This window comes from Stylophora pistillata, chromosome 14 (genome assembly GCF_964205215.1).
Source record: "Stylophora pistillata chromosome 14, jaStyPist1.2, whole genome shotgun sequence".
NCBI classification, from domain to species: Eukaryota; Metazoa; Cnidaria; class Anthozoa; order Scleractinia; family Pocilloporidae; genus Stylophora; species Stylophora pistillata.
In genome coordinates, this window is record NC_142532.1 from 899,436 (window position 1) to 920,551 (window position 21,116).

At 41.7% G+C, this 21,116-nt stretch overlaps 1 protein-coding gene across 1 annotated transcript in view; it reads left to right on the forward strand.

The window, feature by feature from the left end:
• Window positions 1-20,226, forward strand: part of LOC111338357 (uncharacterized) — a 35,396-nt gene extending 15,170 nt beyond the window's left edge. Inside the window, exons 22-45 of the mRNA XM_022944831.2 lie at window positions 263-367; window positions 1,033-1,677; window positions 2,320-2,548; window positions 3,085-3,365; window positions 4,325-4,452; window positions 4,656-4,723; window positions 5,917-6,077; window positions 6,399-6,701; window positions 7,091-7,363; window positions 7,806-8,105; window positions 8,385-8,684; window positions 9,551-9,850; window positions 10,047-10,355; window positions 10,908-11,207; window positions 11,351-11,659; window positions 12,187-12,477; window positions 13,009-13,311; window positions 13,815-14,287; window positions 15,920-16,014; window positions 17,348-17,504; window positions 17,942-18,008; window positions 18,513-18,784; window positions 19,185-19,359; window positions 19,880-20,226. Coding sequence (XP_022800566.2) covers window positions 263-367; window positions 1,033-1,677; window positions 2,320-2,548; window positions 3,085-3,365; window positions 4,325-4,452; window positions 4,656-4,723; window positions 5,917-6,077; window positions 6,399-6,701; window positions 7,091-7,363; window positions 7,806-8,105; window positions 8,385-8,684; window positions 9,551-9,850; window positions 10,047-10,355; window positions 10,908-11,207; window positions 11,351-11,659; window positions 12,187-12,477; window positions 13,009-13,311; window positions 13,815-14,287; window positions 15,920-16,014; window positions 17,348-17,504; window positions 17,942-18,008; window positions 18,513-18,784; window positions 19,185-19,359; window positions 19,880-20,091 — 6,056 coding nt within the window. The 3' untranslated portion in view covers window positions 20,092-20,226. The remainder of the gene's footprint in view (window positions 1-262; window positions 368-1,032; window positions 1,678-2,319; window positions 2,549-3,084; window positions 3,366-4,324; window positions 4,453-4,655; window positions 4,724-5,916; window positions 6,078-6,398; window positions 6,702-7,090; window positions 7,364-7,805; window positions 8,106-8,384; window positions 8,685-9,550; window positions 9,851-10,046; window positions 10,356-10,907; window positions 11,208-11,350; window positions 11,660-12,186; window positions 12,478-13,008; window positions 13,312-13,814; window positions 14,288-15,919; window positions 16,015-17,347; window positions 17,505-17,941; window positions 18,009-18,512; window positions 18,785-19,184; window positions 19,360-19,879) is intronic.
• Window positions 20,227-21,116: the final 890 nt, after the last annotated feature.

Consider the following 21,116-nt stretch of genomic DNA (forward strand, 5'->3'; position numbering starts at 1 on the left):
AAGATTGACTGATCATAATCGAACATGGAACGAGATAATGAGAATATGAAGGATCTCATAACTTAGTTTAGCTCCTATGTAAACCTCTATTTGCCACCATGCGCAAAATAGGGCCATGCAGTGTTCATTTTCGCATCAAAATTATTCACGCTCATCGACTTAATTTTCTCGTTTCTTACCATCATCGCTCGACTTTGCCCCTTGTTGTATTGCTTCCTTATGTTTTGCTCTCTTCTTGAACTATATTTACTCTTCCTTGCAGATACACTTTGTCAGAGTCAATGTCCACTGTACCAGTACTGTGATGAAGTCAAGGGTTGGTGCAAGTGGGACTCCGCTTTCCAAAAAGCTCGCTTTTGTGGAATTGGTAAGATGAATTTCATGTTAACCACAAGGCAAATTCTAAATTCTCCTCAAAATGTAGTCACTCATAATCTTCAATAACAGGAACAAATCATCTTTAAATTTTTTTGTCCGAACTGCACAGTTGGGAGCGAGATTACAACGCTTTGAAATTGAGTGTCGTGGCATGCACACAACATTTGTTATTGCGGCAGCCAACCAGAGCGGAGATGAACTACCGGGAGTAAAAGTAGGAAAAGGAATACTGCTTGAAGCGGGGGGAAAGGCGGACGACAAGACATGATTAGTTAAAGCTTCCCATCGTTTGGTTGAGAATATGGGGCGCGTTTTCTAGTTCTACTAGTCACAGAGCAAAGTCAAGCAAAGCTTATCCAATTTCTACTATCAATCGATATTTATTGTTAATATAAAATCGCGGTAATTGGTGATTGCATTTGACTGATTGTCTCGCCATACTCTAAGCATTCTATAGGTAACCGAATTAAGAAGGGCTGGAGGAGGGACCAGGGACAAGATTTCAAGACAAAACTGAGGGCGTTTTCACATGATCAGTATCTGGCACTTCAAGATAACTAATAAAGGGTGTATTGGAAGGGGGTCGTAACGAATGTAACTCTTGCTGCGAGATATTCCAGCATGCGTCGTGTAACACTTGCCTCTATGCAACAGGTAACTGGACTTCCTACTGGCCCCTGGACAGTCACGTGAACATGGTCAACCTAGGTGGGGATGAGTGGGGAATGTTTGAGGGAGCTGTGAGTACTACACAAGGGGCCCGGCTGGGGGCTGTTCACACCAGTGGAGGAGGCGCAGGTGCAGTGATAACCCTGGGCGAAATCATCGACAAATGCTTAACTGAGCCCTCGTCATGTAAAAACAGCAACGGTTTTTCATTAACCCTGTGGTTAAGGCACAGTACAACCTACTTAAACCATAATACTGTGCAACAAAGATTGCTGACTATTGGAGACAATGAAAACATCGTATTCAAAATATTTCAATTGGCGGAGCAAACAGAAGAACATCTTGCTGTGGAATTATCTCTGTCGTCGAGAAATTGTCTTTACATCTTCCCCGTTCCAAAGTTTTTATGGTCTCTGTTCGCTTTCGTGTGGAACACCACGGATTTGAATATATACAGAGATGGTGTAAAGGTGGATAGATTCTTAGACACAAAGTGTGTAGCAATATCTGACTTTTCCTCCCAAAGGGCAGTGGTAAGTTTGCAAGGTGATGCAATGTTTGACGATTTGAGGATTTGGAGCAGAACACTCGAAGCAAAAGAGATCGAGGGAATGTTCACGTGTTTAGGAGGTATGTTGAGCTCCCTGGGGTTACTTGGGAAGGTTTATTTGTGGTTCGTATGGTTCACCAGGATCCCCCACATTGGACCCTGCTAATTAAGGAATCTCCTCTCAACATGATGCCCTATGTTAGAAAGAGTGAATTTCATCAGCCGGGTGTTTAAAAAAATGAGACGGACCTATTTCCTCATTTCTTGGACTCGGATCTGGAAACTGGACTGATACAGTCCTGGTAAAATGGATTCTTCTTTCTAGACTAGAAAATTAAAAATCTCGACCCCGTTGAGCGGAGCGGATCTGTAATTATATTCTGGGGGATTATTGCTCCCCCTTCTCCCCCCCCCCCCCCCCAGGTGTAGACACGACCAATTTTAACCCTGAACTTGAGCTGTTTTAGTTCCGTTGAATAGCTACGGATCCTTGCTTTGTGTAAAGTACTTCTTACTGATTTTTCACCTAATGTATGGTCCACTTTACAATCATCTTCTCTTTTGCTCAGTTGTTGCTTTTCCAGCACTGTAAGAGGGGTCTCAGAGAAAGAAATTTGTAGTTTTTGTCTGAGAAGTGGTCTTCTCGTGGCACTAGGGTTCTTCCTTTGTCTCATTCAACTTTCTTCAACGTAACACGGCCTTAATTCTTTTTCTTTATACAGTCCCTCCGTGGACATGCAGTACATCAGACTGGACAGAAAGCATGAAAACAGAGGGATGGTCGAAATGTCCTCAGCCCAACGCTCTGCTGAATGGATTAATCAGAGGAGAGAACGGTGGCTTAGAAGATTACATTGATCGACTGGAAGGCGCAATGTGTTGTTCCCCGCCACCGAAGTACAAAGATGACAAGTTGCGATGTCATCGTTCTGGATACTACCTCAATAATCGGTAACTATTGAAAGACGCAAATATATTTTCGATGAGAAGTATTATGCCCTTGATTGGAGATCTTACTCCGCTGAGACCTTCTTAATAGCATAATTAAATCATTTTTGTTAGTGGAATAGTAATGTTAATGATACGTGGAATACAATATTAAAAAAAGTCGAGAAAGTTATTGTCTATAACTTTGTATAACCCTTAGGAATATCTTCTCTTTATGCCTTGGAATATATTTTTTGGCCGGCTTTAATAGTATTGTATCTATTACTTTCGATTTTAGTTGCATTGTTAAGTGTTTTTTTCTTTTAATACTTGAAGGCTCCTCTTATCCAAACTATAGACTGCACTTTCTATTAGTTTACTGGCGTAATAACTCACGTGATTTGTTGGAACCAATGAGGGTACTAGTAGTATCTCCTTTGCTTTATAAAAGTTGACAGACTGATTTCATCACAAGTGCTACGGTTATCATTGACTTCATTTACTTCAATATTTCTCCACAACCCTCCAACATTCTCAATTTCTTTCTTTTACTCCTTCAGAAATGAGCTACGCATCGAATGCCATTATGGCTCCTTCCTTCAAAGTTTTTACCGCCAGGGGAGTTCACCAGCTACCTTGGATGTTGTCACAACAAGTAACTGCTGCAGGCTTCGTAGCGCCCCATCCTCTTACCATAATTGCTACTTTTATCATATCGGTGACTTTAATAGGCCTGGCTTGGCAAAGTGTGAAGAACATTACTATATAGCAGGTTTACACATTGGAGCTTGTAGACAGCTGTACTGCATTAATCGGATTAAATGCTGCAGAATGAAAACAGGTAGTAGAAAATCCCCAGTTCATTGGCTGACTAACTAGTTTATATTTGACGGGCTAACTGCATGACTGACCGCTGACTGATTCACTCACTGCTTCATTGTCGGACAAACTTGCTCGCTCATTCGCTGATACTCTGATTAACTGACTGACCGTTTGAAAATTTTGACGATGGGAGAAACAGGGAAGGGGGTGGGTGGAGTGAGGGACGAGGAGATGAGGGAAGGACAGCCCAATTGACGAAAGGATGGACAGGCAGACAGACAGACAGATAGACAGACGACAGACAGACAGACAGACAGATAGACACACAGACAGACAAACAGACAGACAGACAGATAGACACACAGAGAGACAGATGGATAGACAGACAAACAGATGGATAGACTGACAGACAGACAAACAGACAGATAGACAGACGACAGACAGACAGATAGACAGACTGACAGAAAACACACAGACAGACAGATAGACAGACAGTTAGACGGAAGACGGAAAGACAGTCGGACAGACGTACAAATAGACGAAGGGATAGACGGACATGTAGCCAGAAAACCAGACGGATGGAAGGAGAGATGAACGAACGGATGGATGTATGAACAGGCGGATGGAAGGATGGAGAGACAGGCGGAAGATGGTAAAATAGACCGACAGATGGACAGATTAACGGACAGACAGACAGATGAACAAAACAACACACATGCAGACGGACAGACAACTGGACCGACAGACAAACAAAGGGACGGAGCGACGGACGTGCAGACAGACGGTTAGACAGATTGACAAAAGAATACCATGCAGACGAACAGATAAACTACTGGATGGACAGACCAAGGAGGGACAAAGGGATAAAAAAAAACAGACGAGTGGACACACGGACAGCCGGACAGACGGACAGATCGAGGTACAGACCGGTGGAGGGACTTAATCCTAAATCTTCTCACTTGTTTCCCTTCTAATTAGATGAACGAGAAGATCGTAATCTTGAGATTAGTCTGAAAGTCAAGTTGTTGGATGAAACATGGAATGCCACTCTAACGAATGCTTCACACATCGATTTTATTCAGCTGGAAGACAAAATGAAAAAGAAAGTAAGCTATGATCAGATTTTTTGGTAAAGTAACGGGACCATAATTTTCTTGGCTTTGAATCTGAGGCCAGAATTTTCGTGTTTATAACATTTGTGAGTAGAGGTGATCAGAGGACGCACTTAGTTGAAACCTTTGAGGTAAGTGGATCCCACATCAATACCTGCTTACTAACACGCTTATTATTACTTTTTTCGCATCATCAGATCACAGATATTTATGACAAGGCTAATAAAAAGCACTATTTGGAAACAATCCTAACACCCACCTTTACGTAAGTTTTAAAATTGAAAAGCGGTGACTGAAAGCTCTTTAATATTTTCTTATAAATCATGTGAATGAACAAAGGGTTTTGTATCAAGATGACAGCCACTAACTGATACGACTGCAATTCTCAGTACCTTGTGCAGGATAGTGTATTTGTATTGTAAGGAGAAGTCATTTCTGGATCAATTTTCGGAGATTGGCGGGTTTAACCATAGTTATGGTTTAACTGTTCTGATGACCAGGACACTTGTCATTCACCAACCAATTCAATTGATAGCCTATGTGTAGCCGCACCCTCACGATGTTTCTCCACAGGGGGGGTGGGTGCGGCTACACGTAGGCTATTCTATTCAGTACTTTTAAATCTACCACCGTTCTACCGCATATTGCTGCTATCTGATTGGCTAAGCCTATTGCTATCTAGTCCGCAATAGATAGCGGGTAAGGTCAGTTGCCCAACAGCGGAGTGCATTTGCAAACAAGATAGAGCAAAAACACGAGCCTGTCTTGTTGTTCATGCTTTAGACCACCGTAGATTTGTACTAAAACAATAATATCAATAATATAATCCGCTCTCGAATTCCATAGTTGGCAAAGCATCCGGCTTTGAGATTCGTGATGAAAAACCTCGTGGGGTACTCAGATTCTTTCTCACCCCCCTCTTTTGACAAACATGACCCTTTATTACCACGATCAGTCTCAGTCGAATTGTTACTGTTCTTAAACACGAAGGCGCGCTATAAAAGGAGCCGTAGGTCCCACTGGACCATTTGTCAATCAACCGTCGTGTGATTTTGAACTCTTAGAGTCAAGTCAGCTTGAGCTACAGCTACTCCAAAGCAGTGAACAGCGGGCGCATTCCTTAAAATTGTTTTATGTCTTCATCACAATACAAAAATTTTTGAGATTTGTATTTCCTTTCTCCGATGAAAACTGTCTTTATTTGTGGCGGTAAATTTGAGATCGAAGTAGGTGGTTCGCATGTTACCTCACGCCACCATGCTGGTGGAAGTAAACAATAGATATCTCATTTGCTCCTTTTGTTCCTCTACCAGCATTTGAATTTGACCCGCACACGTCAACGGTGAGTGACAACTGAGCCTAGGTCTTCCCAGGGAAGACTTCTTTATATAGCGCGCCTTCGTGTTTAAATACTCTAGAGCAAATTGATTCTTCACAGACTATTTTTCTTTTGTTTAGGCCTGGAAGTGTCATAGCAAGTTTCAGTATGATTTTTAATGTTCCTCAGTACGATTTGATCTCTCCGCTTCTGGAGGTTATTAACAAAACAGTTGGACCGAACGAATCCAATTACCTTGGGGATATGGGCATTCATCTTATGGAAGTTAATCCAATCAACGGTAGGTTTAAACTCAAGCGGTCCTATTGTTATATCAAAGAGTCCACTTTGTTCTTTCTTCATCAAATCTTAATAATCCGCCAAGCTTGAGAGTTCCAGGTGGTTTGTATACGTGTTCATCATTCATCGCATATCTGCAACAAACGCAGTTTTAAGCTTAACAACGGAAAAGGAACTAGTTCAAGCCAAAAAGGCCCATTAGGCTTTGACTCGACCCTCTCCCCTCTCCTATACTAAATTATACCCATCTCCACCCCCACTCCCACGATTCCTCATTTTATACACTTGAAACTCTAATAAGTTAAACATTTCTCCTTCGCAGTATATGGCAAATCTTTACAAATGACTGTCACTGTGGCTAACAGCTCAACCTTTCAACTTCAGTGGCAATTTGCTGAGGACGATCCAGAGTATGGGACATTTCAGGGGTATCAAGTCTTGTACAGAAAAATAAGTGAGATAACTGATGAGTTCTTACTGAGTAATGACATTAAGGACAATATTACTCAAGCTTGGTTCTTTGACGCAGAAGAATGCGAGTTATATGAATTTAAAGTCCGCGCCTATTCTTTGGAAGGATACGGCAAACTAAGTGAAGCAGTAAACGGTTCGATTCCATGTAAAGGTAAACAAAATCTTTTTTCCTTATTACTACATGTAATAACATCTGCTAATCAAAATAAAAAAAAAATTTACAAGAAAAAACCTACCAGCCCCTCCCCCCTCCTCCTCCATCCTCCCCTCTCAGAAAAGAAAATACAAGCCAGCTGTCTAAGTTTCGGGAAACGGTTTGGTTTTCTGGATCAACCACTGAGCTGATGCTAGAATTGGAAAAACAAGGGTCGTCTACGCGTGTGTTTGAAGGACGCGCGCGAGGGATAGATTCTTCCTCACGCTTTTTCTTTCATATAAAATTATCACTTTTCAAGTAAGACCTTGCAGTCATGCGTGGAATATTTTCTTCGTACGTTGTATGAAGAGAAACTAACGTGTAAAAACTTTTGCCTTTTCTAGCCATTCAGAATATCACTGCGACCGCGATTACATATTCAACGATGCGTGTTGATTGGAGCCCAGTAAAGGGAAGTCTTTTTACCGCTTATAACGTGACTTACTCCATTACTGAGGCGAGTCTTACCCGGTACCAGGTGGTTGAGCGGAGTAACTCTTGGGTGGATCTTGTAAATCTTCGTGGAATGACACTTTACAGCATGAAAGTGGGTTTGATGTTGGAAGGTGGTTACACTTTATGGAGTGAGGCTGTAATGAGTGCAACTCCTGAAGGAGGTAAGGAACGAATCAATTGGTTACCCGCAAATGTTCATGGGAGCTGTGGAGAGGTGATCAGTAACTGGTATCTTACTGACTCCTCTTAGTTCGATTCTACAGAACCTATATTACATTATCATTATTCTTAGTAGTAGTAATGCTATTGCTGTTATTATTTTACTCCAATTTAACCCCTGCGAAAAATCCAAAAATCTGCCAGGAAATGCTTCAGATTATTCGACGAAAAGAGTCAATGGTATAAAAGCTAAAAAACCATGCCCTGTTGACCAATCAAAACTAAGGAATCGCAATATTTCGTAACTGTTTCTTAATTAATGGTGTATTATCCACGATATGGTGGGATCGAGTCAAAGACGGTTTTTAAAGCAGAGTTTAGGATAAGCATATCCCAAAAACCGTCACCTTCGTATCTCATTACATTGTGTTTTTCTCTCATCAGCTCCAAACGCTCCACCTGGAAACGTGACGTCCTACAACCTCAGTTCAACTTCTATTTACGTCACATGGTCTCCGGTTCAAGGACAGTTCCTGCATGGAATCCTTCGTGCCTACCAAGTGTTCTATCGTAAGGCATCAGATACCATATCGCCTCCGAAGAATATATCCTTTAAAGTTTCATCATTATCCGCACGCATTTCAAATTTAGATAAATTCACGGTGTATTCAGTGTGGGTGAAGGCGGTTACCATAGCAGCTGGTCCTGGGTCTATCATTGTCAACGTTACCACCGGCGAGGATGGTAAGATATTCTTCTTTTGCTTGAAACTTCTACCTAAACTTCGCTTTCGTATTGTAGTTATCGCTGGGAAGCTTGAAAGATTTATTGTAGATTTTTCGAGTTGGTCATGTGCTATCCATATAAACTTTTCCGGTTACCTGACTATCTTCTTTCTTTTTTAAAATGTTTTTGTCTTCCGATCGGGTTTTTTCTATCTTATCAAACTAAACGTGTGGCTTTCTAGATGCTGGAAGTAGTCCTGTTCTTTGCTTACTTCATTTTCTCTTCAATTTCATTTAGTTCCCAGCTTACCTCCTTCCAATTTAACCGCGTTCAACCTGAGCTCCACCGTTATCCGGGTTGTTTGGGAACCTATAGCTACCGAACATATCAACGGCTTGTTGTTGGGTTATCACGTGACTACTCAAAAACTTAGCAGAGTGAAGAGAAGTGTTACTATGGAGACAGTGGATGCCTCATCCTTGTCGGTTGACTTAAGAGGACTTAGCAAGTTTTCTCAGTACAGGATATTGATCAACGGATTCACTAGTAAGGGTGACGGGGCCGCAGCAGAGATCAAAAGCTGGACTGACGAAGATAGTAAGTACGCATTTGTCTTTTTTTAGTTACTATTCTTATTTACTTCGGGAATATGAAATAAGTTAAAATCATTTGGTAACTGGCAGACATCGAGATATCATTGAGGAAGTCTCAATAATCTTATTACTTTTCTGTGCTTACTTAGTGATTGATTGTTGGAGAATAACTGAGAAAATAACGCATGGACTGGTTGGTTGATTGTTTATCTGACTAAATGAATGTCTGAGTGACTGAGGAGAAGTTCTTGTTGACTGTCCTCCTAACTGAATGTTTTTGACTGACTTGCTAACCAATAAAACTCACTAACCAATAAAACTTCGCTCCGACGAAGGGCTAACGCTCGAAACGTCAGCTTTTGTAATCATTACGATGGCCAATTTACCATTTCAACTTTGTTGATATATCCAAATTATTTCGTTACTCCCAATGACGCAGCCCCAAACAGTTTCTTTCAAAACTATCAGCCTTTATTCACTAACCAATGGACCGACTGACTGACTGACGTACTCATGATTACTGGCCAAGCGACTGACTGGCTGACTGGCTGACTGGCTGACGGAGGGATTGACTGATTGGCAGATTGGCTGAGTAGCTGATTGATGATCAACTGATTGACTAACTCATTGACTGTTGAAGTGACTGGCTGGCTGACTTACCGACTGTTGACGTGACTGACTGCCTGACCCGTTGATTAACTGTCCAATCGACCGATTGGCTGACTGACTGATGGAAGGATTGACTGGCAAGCAGACTAATAACTACTTCACTGACTAATTGACTAGTTAATTGACTCAATGACCGACTGGCTTACTTACTAACTGAGTATTTGGACACTGCTTAGTTTTGCTTTTTTTTCTGGAAATTAGTTCCAGAGAGCCCACCGACAAATCTTTCTGCACGGAACAACGGAAGCATGACTGTGGATGTCTACTGGTATCCAGTTACTCAAGAAGGCCGCAATGGAATTATTCTTGGCTATAGCGTTTTATTGTTCGACGCCTGGGGCGGATTTTTACAAAACGCGACGGTTATGAACTCCAGCCACTTATTTTATCAGTTCCACGACCTTGAGGCATGGACCAACTACTCGGTGAAAGTGAAAGCTTTCACATCCAAGGGGACTGGGCCACTTAGCTCCAGTTTTGTTGTACAGACGGCCGAAGACGGTATGTTGCAGTACCATGCATTACATTTTAGTTTTACGTTACATCAGACTGGGCCAGTTACTAGTTTTGGCCAGTCATAACACAGTCTACCTTGTATTGTTCGTCTGGGTGCGGAAAGCCACGTGACTCTGATGACGAGTTCCACTAGTTCGTTTACATAAACGTGAATCGATCTCTTCTCGTATTTTTTTTTTAGTTCCTCTCGTCGCTCCAACTAACATAACTGGGCATAACACGAGCTCCACATCTATCCTCGTCGCCTGGCAACCAGTTTCCCCAAAAGAAAAGAACATCCGGGGTATTCTCTATGGTTACAGAGTCTACTATATACCACGTGAAACCTCCCGTCCATCAGTGTTAAAGAACGTAACTGTTGATGTCCCTACCACGTATGCGCAACTTGCAAATCTCTACAAATACACCTTATACGACATACATGTGACAGTGCGTACGAGATGGGACGGACCGAAAAGTGAAACAATCTCTGTTTCTACGGATGAAGGAAGTATGTTTTATACTTTTTTTACATATATATTGAAACAATCTCTATTATGATGCGTAAAAGATAGGAAATATATGTAATCGCTTATTTGGCCAAGTCATAAACTATGCTTTGCTGACTCAGTTATCAGTGTTGTTGTTTTAATGGACAATGTCTCCCTCCTTAAAAAAAATGAGAGCAGCATAGGTTAGGACATAAAATTTAGAAGTATTTTGAGACAATCTTGGATGGACTGACCAACCGACTGAGTGACTGACTGACTGACTGACCGACTGACTGACTGACTGACTGACTGACTGTCTGACTGTCTGACATTCTGACTAAATGACTGACCTACTGTCTGACTGTCTGACTGACTGACTGTCTAACTGACTGACTGACTGTCTGACTGACTGACTGACTGTCGGACTGTCTGACTGTCTGACTGACTGACTGACTGACTGTCTGTCTGACTGGTCTACTGACTGATTGTATGACTGCTGATTAAATGGTTGACTGACTGGCTTTATTTTTGTGTTTTTACTTCAATTAGTTTCTTATACTGATCAATTCTAGTTCCAGACAGTCCACCCACCAATGTCTCTGCACACAGTAATATGAGCACAGTTTTGGACGTTGTCTGGTACCCAGTAATTCAAGAGGATCAGAATGGCATTATCCTCGGTTACCAGGTCATCTTGCTCGACACCTGGGGTGAATTCTTACAAAATGTAACCATTATGAATTCCAACCAGTTATATTGTCAGTTAAAGGACCTAGAACCATGGGTCAACCGCTCGGTCAAAGTGAGCGCGTTCACATCCAAGGGGAATGGGCCGTATAGCTCCAGTGTTATAGCAACGTTTAACGAAGATGGTAGGTTACTTTACGATTCAACTTTTTTCCACTACTTCATACCGGGTGGGCCAAAAATCTTTGGACAAACAACGTTCATTCACTTAGCCATACTCTCATCTTGCATTACTAAACTTGAACTACAGTCTTTTTCTCTTATCCAGTCCCCCTCGTTGTTCCTGCTAACTTTACTGGACACAACACAAGCTCTACCTCTATCCTCGTTGCCTGGAAACCAATATCCCCCAAAGAAAAGAATATCCGGGGCCTTCACCGAGGTTATAGTATCTTCTACCTACCACGTGACACTTCGCGACCGTCAGTAGAAATGAGCGTTGCGGTTGATGTTAATGCCACGCATGCGCATCTGACAAATCTTTACAAGTATACTTTGTACGAGATATATGTCACAGTGCGGACGAGATGGAACGGACCGAAAAGTGAGACAATCACTGTTTCTACCGATGAAGGAGGTATGTCGTGTACTGCTTTTCTTTGTGTGGATTACTCCACTCAAAGGATTAGGCCTGTTCTTTAGTGGATGAAGGAGAATTAGAGGCCAAGTAAGCCTTTATTACTGGCTTAGTTTAATGTGGAGCTTTTAATGATAAAACTACATTCTTTCTTGTCTAATCTCCAAACGAAAACGAGTTTGAACGGGCTAAACTAAGATTGTAACCATAGGGAGTTGAGATGGCTGCTGCATGATGAAGTTCTATTGTTGGAGTCCCATGTTACAGAGCAAATGAGCTCATCTTGGCCTGACGTGGGCCATTATGAAAATTCCCAAAGGCGTACTCCTAGCAAACTTCTCGAGAAATCTGACAAGGAGCTGGTGTAAAATAAGTTGCTAGAAATGGTAAAGGGAAACTTTACTTAAATGTAAAGGAATGGGCGATAATCGATCACTTCATGCCATGAAGACCAAGACTATCTCCAGATTTCTGGATAAAGTAACAGAGCTGTCAATAGAATTATACTGCGTTTTTCATCTTTCCAGTACCAGACCTCCCTCCCGCAGACGTAACGGCCAAGCGGCTGGGCAAGACGGACATCAAAGTACGCTGGGGTTTAGTGCCTCCAGGTTTTCGGTGTGGCATCATAACAGGATATAGGATCACTTACAACTCCAGTCAATCAAACACCAGTTCTATTGAAGTCCCAAGTGACGCTTCAGAAGTCATTCTAACGTCACTCGCAAAATTTACCTTCTATTTCGTGTACGTTCAAGCTCATACCATCAAAGGAAATGGCCCGGCTCATTATCTGAAGGTTGCTACTGACATGGGAGGTGGGGAAATGACGTTACTTGATAACGCTTGCTTGAAATTTTAAATGAATGAAAGCTTTATGCAGGTTGTCCTTAAAGCAGAGTATAGAATAGTAAACAGTAGTCATTTGAGGGAGTAGACTATTTTTCGTCCTGTTTCTCTTACTAAATGAGTTTCTCAGAACTAAAACCAAAGTTATCTCAGCAACCAGGGAGTAAAGAAAAGAACTCATGCGGCTGCTGAAGCCTGACAGCGGGCTTGTGTTAAATCGCGTCAAGCGAGAGAAAACGACGGTGAAGTTGAATAACTCACAATTGATGATTGGTTTATAAAGTATGACTATTTTCTTAGAGCAATCGTAACGCTTAGTCTACTTTAGTCGAACATTTGCCCCATATCTGGTCCAATGCATCCTTACGAGTAATAATCATAGTTGTTCCTGAGTAAGTCAATAAGGCCAAAGTCTTATATTTTCTCAAGATAAGACTTTTGTCGTCGCCTAGGCTAGGATATTTGAGATTAACTTTTGTCTTTTCATGCTTTTTATTAAGTTCCTAATCAGGGACCCCCAGGCCTTACAGCAGACAATCGGAAGACAACTCACTCAGTCATGATTAGATGGCAGCCATTACCGCCATCAGATGACTACGGAGTCCTAGCTGGGTACCGGGTTCGGTATCAACTGGCGAAACTCGGAGACATAGCTGTCTCGGAAAGTTTTCGGAAGGAGCTGGTAACGAGTCCGGGAACCAATCAAGTTTTATTGGAAAATCTGGAACTGTACGGGACTTACAGCGTTTGGGTGTCTGCTTTTACTTTTGATGGTCACGGACCAGCAAGTTTCACTTTAGCAGGTTAGAGCTGGAAAAAGTTTGAGTTAAAGGCTGCTGTTAAACTTGTTGTTTTAGTTTTTGTACTTTATCGTTTTTGTTGTCGCTCTCAACCTTAGTTTACATTAGTTAGTTACTGTTCTGAGCCATTGCGTGTCAGAAATAAAGACTGATGTGATGTAAGGGGAGACGCAATGCCGTAGGGACCTAACGAACAATTAAACGCTGAAAGCCTGATGATTGTTCTTTTACTCAATCTCTTAAGGGTATATATGAGAGAACTATTGGTCTCTGTTGAGTATCCATTCATTTATACCAATTCAGAAGGAAAATTCTCTCAAAATAGTGCTGTTTATGTGTTATGAGTTGTATTTTCAATGCATATTCTTTGATTCTTCAGTCATATATGAATGATTATATAAATTGCTTAGTCCGGTCTCCTTGTTTTGACAAGACACCAGTGGGTCCCAGAATATCATCAAAAACTTTTAAACATAATTAGCAACTTTTTCTTTTCTTTTCCATAGAAACATGTCGTTGCAATAAGCGCCTCACAACAAACTGGCGCCAATTGCCGCCTTACGTCAGTGAAAACAATGCGGACCTACCCCTCCCTGATGGAATTCTGGCTTCTCTCATAAGTAAGATGGCAGTCACGTGTTGTCAGTCTTGCGAAACTCACGGAGAGTCGTTCCTCGACTTCAGTCTTGATGGCGACAAGGGAAACTCTAAGAAACCCAGCGATGCAGCTTTGAGGGAAGCCATCTCCGAGAAAACTGAGTTTCATTTTCCTATGCCGGGATCCATGGATCAAGAGAAGTTCGGCGCGGAACATGGGTATTGGCCGTTGGTCCAGACCCCGGGTGTGGCTTACATCGTGAACACTGGAGACAGTTACACGCCGTCAGACGCACTAAATGATACCTTATTTGAGTGCTGGGCAGCTTTGCTTTTAGTTTTTGCGACTTCCCTGCTGGCAGGATTTATCATGTGGATTCTGGTGAGTTTTCATTACAAAAAAAAACCTGATATTCATTCTGTAATGGACGAGTCCTACTTACTTGCACTGTGCAAGAGCCTGGTACAAAATATGTTGGTGATGATCCCTGCATCAAGGCTCCGATATTTTCTTTGAAGTCGAGTTTTGGTGGGGGTGGGGAGAAGAAGAGGGAAGGGGAAGAGGAAGAAGAAAGGGGAGGATGAAGAGGGAATGGGAAGAGGAAGAGGGAAGGGGAAGAGGAAGAGGGAAGAGGAAAAGGAAAAGGGAAGTGGAAGAGGAAAAGGGAAGGGGAAGAGGAAAAGAGAAGGGGGAGAGGAAAAGGGAAGGGGAAGGGGAAGAGGAAGAGGGAAGGGGAAGGGGAAGAGGAAAAGGGAAGGGGAAGAGGGAAGGGGAAGAGGAAGAGGAAGAGGGAAGAGGAAGAGGGAAGGGGAAGAGGAAGAGGGAAGGGGAAGAGGAAGAGGGAAGGGGAAGAGGGAAGGGGTAGAGGAAGAGGAAGAGGAAGAGGGAAGGGGAAGAGGAAGAGGAAGGGGAAGAGGAAGAGGGAAGGGGAAGAGGAAGAGGGAAGGGGAAGAGGGAAGGGGAAGAGGGAAGGGGAAGAGGGAAGAGGAAGAGGAAGAGGGAAGGGGAAGAGGAAGAGGGAAGGGGAAGAGGAAGAGGGAAGGGGAAGAGGGAAGGGGAAGAGGAAGAGGGAAGGGGAAGAGGAAGAGGGAAGGGGAAGAGGAAGAGGAAGAGGGAAGGGGAAGAGGAAGAGGGAAGGGGAAGAGGAAGAGGGAAGGGGAAGAGGGAAGGGGAAGAGGAAGAGGGAAGGGGAAGAGGAAGAGGGAAGGGGAAGAGGAAGAGGAAGAGGAAGAGGGAAGGGGAAGAGGAAGAGGGAAGGGGAAGAGGAAGAGGAAGAGGGAAGGGGAAGAGGAAGAGGGAAGGGAAAGAGTAAGAGGGAAGGGGAAGAGGGAAGGGGAAGAGGAAGAGGAAGAGGGAAGGGGAAGAGGAAAAGGGAAGGGGAAGAGGAAGAGGGAAGAGGGAAGGGGAAGAGGGAAGGGGAAGAGGGAAGGGGAAGAGGGAAGGGGAAGAGGGAAGGGGAAGAGGAAGAGGGAAGAGGAAGAGGAAGAGGAAGAGGAAGAGGAAGAGGGAAGAGGAAGGGGAAGAGGGAAGGGGAAGAGGGAAGGGGAAGGGGAAGGGGAAGAGGGAAGGGGAAGAGGGAAGGGGAAGGGGAAGGAGAAGAGGGAAGGGGAAGAGGGAACAGGAAGAGGAAGAGGGAAGGGGAAGAGGAGGAGGGAAGGGGAAGAGGAAGGGTATATTCTTATTAGCCCCTGTCTCCACAAAGAGTATTGGGTGACACTAGAACTTCGTAAGAGATTTCGCTTGTGACGTAAAAGATTATTGGCTACTTGTGGTATTGGTCTCTAATATGGGGTTCCGTTAGCGCGCTTTGCCAGCAAGAACTCCATAGCGACGTTTTCCTTGGTTTTGTTTGTAATCTACCTTGCAAACTCGATAATGACAATTCTGTTGAACTAAGGATTTTATACTGCGGTAAAGGGTATCGGTTAAATTTTGGCATCAACTGAATTGATGTGTCATTTTACTAAGGTAGTTTTAGAAGAGGAAATCTAACATATACTTCGTTCTTTTCAGGAAAGCGTGGAAAATCGGGACCAGTTTCCACGATCTATAACGCGGGGGCCTGGTGAAGGCTTCTGGTGGGCATTTGTCACCATGACAACAGTTGGGTAGGTATTGATTTTCTTATTTATATATTAGTTTCTCCAAAATCTAAATTACTAAATAAAGGATTAATCAATAAATAATAATAATAAATAATAAGTAAACAATAATAATAATGATGGAGAGGCAGCATCCAAAAGCGTCCTAGACACCATACGAGGGATGCTCCCCAGTAAGCTAACAAAATATATCTACTATCAAGAAACAATCGTCAGAGTATAAAAATCTAATATAAAAATATTAACTTGAATTAAATCTAAAATTCTAAGTGTTACCAAGAAATGAAGTGACTTTATATCTAAGGCTAGAAATACTGACAGAATCCTTTATATTATTAGGTAGACTATTTCATTCATTAATAATACCGATAAAAAAGCTATATTTAAAAATATTTGTTCTACTATACATACTGACCAGGTCAAGAGAATCATTCTCCCTTAAATTATAATCCACACTACGATCGTTGCAGAACAAAAACTTATCAGAAATATCCATATCATAATGCCCTTTCATTAAATTGAATAAAAAAACATCCCTGATGTATCTTCTATGAAATAAACTTTGTAATTTTAATTTCTTTGATCTAATAACATAATCCTCATCGGATTTAAGAGTAAACTTAGTTATCCTCCTCTGTATTGCCTCTATTTTATTAATATTACGTTGTGTGTGAGGATTCCAGGTCTCACATGAATACTCGAGCAGTGATCTGACAAGACTACAGTATAATGTTCTCGATGTAGTAATATCTTTTAAATCGCTACATGTTCTTTTCACCAAACTAAGAATCTTATTAGCCTTAGCACATACAGAATCTACATGTGCGTTCCATGATAAATAAGAGCTGGTAAGAAGGCCTAAATCCTTAATGTATATGTATACTTTCCAAACTCTGATCGTTTATGTTATAGTCCCTAACTAAAGGACTCTTTTTCATAGCAATTCTCATAATCTTACTTTTCTTTGTGTTTATTTTCATTTTATTATCCTTACACCACTCAGCAAGTCACTCTGAAAAAACGTCATGTCATCTGAAGAATTAATAATCCTACATAGTTTACTATCACCTGTATATAAAGCGTTGAACTATCTTTACTATTTTTGGTTAATTGTGTAACTTTTGTAAGCTTTTGCCCTCTTGTGTAAATGTTTCAATCAGGTTTGCTTGTGTACATTTATTTCGGGAAACGCTGGTTGCTTACTAAAGAATGCGAAATAATTTCCAACCTATTGCAAACGCCGCACACTCGTTTTCTGGCTAATATTTGACAACTAAAACAGCAATCAGACTTGCGAATTTGTGGTAGTTCGTGATAATTTGAAATATTCTTTCCACAGCTATGGTGATAGATATGCTGTCTCCCCTGTAGCTAGAATATTCACCGTTCTATGGATGTTAATTGGCTTGGCTACTCAGAGTCTGTTCGTTGCCACGGTAACAATGTCGTTAGTTTCCAAGTCCCTAGACGCTGACTATAAACTCTACGGAAACAAGGTAGCGGAGCTTTTGAAATTAGAATATTTTTTCTCCACGAAAGAGGCAGGCATTTTCCCTAATACATGCAAAGATATCAGCGTTTCATTTGCAGCAACATTATCTTGAGTGTCGGAAGTAATCCAGGTCTGCGTTGGTTTTTCGTTCTTTAGTCGGCGATTTGTGTAGGAAACCAGCGACAATAGTTCAACCAATCAAATGGAGAAATAAACTCAACCCTGATTAGTTGTGTTTTGATTTCTGAGTGGCACCTGTGATATTTGTTTCGTTTTGATTCGCCATTGAGATAACTTTGTAACTGCTATGACGGCAGCCAAGGAAAGTGCGCTCTACTAAGTTATATCATGTTGGAGTTACTCTGTGAATCCTTGTAATTTAACAGGTAGGGTTGTTTATTTCTAAAGCTACTAATCAGGAATTATTGATTCTCTCTTAAGGTTGCTGCAATTCAAGACTCCTTTGAATATCGTTTTGGTTTAAGACGGAACGCTCTGGTTAATCCAGGTAAGTTAAACAACTCCTACCAAACAAGAGGCAAACATGAAGACTAAATGCCTCGATTAATTCGCGCGCTGCACATCCGATCGAAAGGTCTGGGTTTGAGTGTCGGCCATGGATATCATGTCATATTCTTGGGGTACGACACTTCACTCTCTCAGAGCCCCTTCCAATCAGGATCGAACCCAGGCCTTTTAAGGGGGTACCAGGAATCATTTAGGGGGGTAGCAATGCTCTTAGTCGCTTTACTATCGCAGGGCCATGTAGCTAAATGGGCCACCCTGGCTAAATAAAGTTGACTTTTCTGGCTATACCTTTAGTGACCCTTTCCATCCAGGATCCAATCCAGAAGTATGAAGGGATAACATGACGATAAATTGTCAAGGAGACCTGATGAAAAGTCGTGGGGGAAACCCGGGATAAAAAATGTCTCATTGAGAGGGTGGATCCTCTCAGTCTGTTTTGGTCACATACATTGTAATAACCAGCTTCCCTCTCTTTGTCATGTAGATAACCAGTACACAACTTATGAAGAGATTGCCAATGCGTTGTTAGACGGCGAAGTGACAGGAGCCCTGATCGATGCATTCGTTCTTGGTAACAGGAAGGATTTGTTTGAAAATCCCTCTCTTCGAATCATCAAGGTCTTTGACTATTCCTCAGCTTACGGACTGGTGCTTAGCGGTGAAGCTAAAAAGCTGAGAACGTGCTTTGGAAAATTTGCACAAAGCCACAAGAAAGAAATTTTTCAAATCATAGAGAGTCATGTTGAGTCTGTAGAGGTTAGAACAATTTATTACTCACTTGAGATATGTGAAGAATTTGGTTGTCACAAAAAAATTTACCCGATCCCCCATAAGGCTCTGTAATGTTCTCGTGACCCGCCCTCCCCTCCCCCCTTTATTGGTAGTTATTTGGCAGTCAATTTTCTATATAGTCCCCACTCCACTTTTTACTCTGTTAGCGACGACTGATCCCCCTCCGTTCCCCCTGAAAACCATGTTACCTCCTCAAAAGTCCCTCTCCCCCCCATCAGGTGACAACTAATCACTGGCCCCTACAGATTAAGTATTCAACAATAGCGTAGTGGATGCGAGATTCCCACGGAATATTTCTTATATTTTACTTTGTTTTTAGTACCATTGATAATTTTTATTAAAATGTATCAATGGTTTCCTCCAGGAATCCTCGATACCACTTGCAGTGGAAAGAACTACAGGGTTGTTTGATATCGAGAGTTCAATGTTCCAAGCAACTCTTATTTCATCGTCCGTTTTGTTGCTGGTGTTTCTCGTAGTAGGACTTGTGTGGGAGTTGGCGAAGAGGTTAAAAATTAGACGAACAGTGGCAACCGATAGTGAGTAAAACGAAAAAAAAAAAAGTTCCTCATTCTGATTCAGTATTTTTGATGGTTGGACTGAAATTGCTTTGGCTGTGTTGAGATGCACTCTCTGTCTGGTTAAAAAGGATCACACCAAATATTAATTCGACCAATCAAACACAATTGTGGAGCCAATCATAACTTGTTGACGTGATTTCTTTCCTAGTGCACATGGCGATAGTCAAGTGTTTGTTGTGGTGATTGGGTCAAACAAAACGCGTACGACAAACAGTACTATGGCCAATCATAAGGAAGCTGATAAACTAACTTTACACCCTAACATCAGCATTCAAATTCTTCATACTGTTCTTTATACATTTCTTAAAGTGCTGACAAGGAGAATTTGAAAGGACAGTTTAGATGCTGGACACTCTTAGGGGCCAAAGAGTTAAAGCTATTATGAAAAAGAAAGATATTATGGCTAAAGAGTTAAAGCTATTAGGGAAAATTAATTCCGCTCGCCATTGATCGCAATATTTTTGTTTTACCCATTTAGGAGATCGTTTGAAGCTGTTAATGCAGAATACAAAGAGCGAAATGAATGGCACTGTGGAAGGTTTTACGACGGAAATAAAAGCTGTAGTAGAAGAACTGAAATCTAAACATTCGGAACAGAAAAGAAATCTTATAAAGACACTTAAGTCAAAGCAACAGAAGGGCATATCTTATAAACTTAACGCACACTTTGCGGGAGAATCTAAGAGCTAACCGATGTCTAGCTGTCTGGGTCTTGTCTAGCTCGCTCAGCTATGTTTGCTGAGAAATAGTTCGCATCATTCTTTTTGTAACCACTCACCAAGTGTGGAACTTCAGAACTCAATCAATAAATGAATGAGTAAATAAGCTGATGGATAAAACAGAGGTAAACATGCAATATTACCAAAATCTACTTTCGTAATTTTCCACTTCCCTCCCCGCCTCTTATCTCCAAATAACTCGCTTACTCTCTGGCGTATATTGAAACATATCCCCTGGGACCTTGTGATTTTACCTAGTGATTTAAATGACAGTGTGACTAAATTCCAGGACCTGCTATTATGTTCTATAGACAGGCATGTTCCTTGAATAACACTTAGAGGTCGTTCAAGGCCACCTTGGATAACTGCTGAAATTACAAAAAGTTCATCAGAAAACAAAAACGCTGTGGAACAGAATGAAGTCTGCTCTTTCTACAGATCTTTTCATGCGCTTTAAGCAACTGAGGAAACAAACCAAGAAATGTATTGCCACAAGTTATCATCAGTATCTCTAATCATTATCAGAGAAATTGAAAGTAGATCCTAAGAGGTTTTGGTCCTTCCATGCCATTAAATCAAAAACAAAGAGGCAGCCTGCAGTTGTCACCTATAAAGATAGATCCGCATCGGAATCTGTCGACAAGGCTGCGCTGTTCAATGAAGTTTTTAGTACTGTGTATAGCTCAGATAGCGTAAACTGTGACGATCTCCAAGTAGATGAATTCCACCACTCAGAGTGAGGTTGAGGACATTTTAGTTAATCTGGATGCTAACAAGGCAACTGGTGTCTTTTTCGAATCGTTCGCCTTTGTAGATGTACAGCTTTTTTTTTGACTGTCTCGATCTTTACGTTGTCTTGATTGCTTTCAGCTTGCGTCACGCGCGCTGATTCTGTCGTACTACAGTTCTTAGTGTTCAGTGTTCCAGCCGTTTTGGCTCGTTTTCTTTTCTTTATTTCGGTATTAAAACGACCGATTTCACGTTCATAGAAGCACA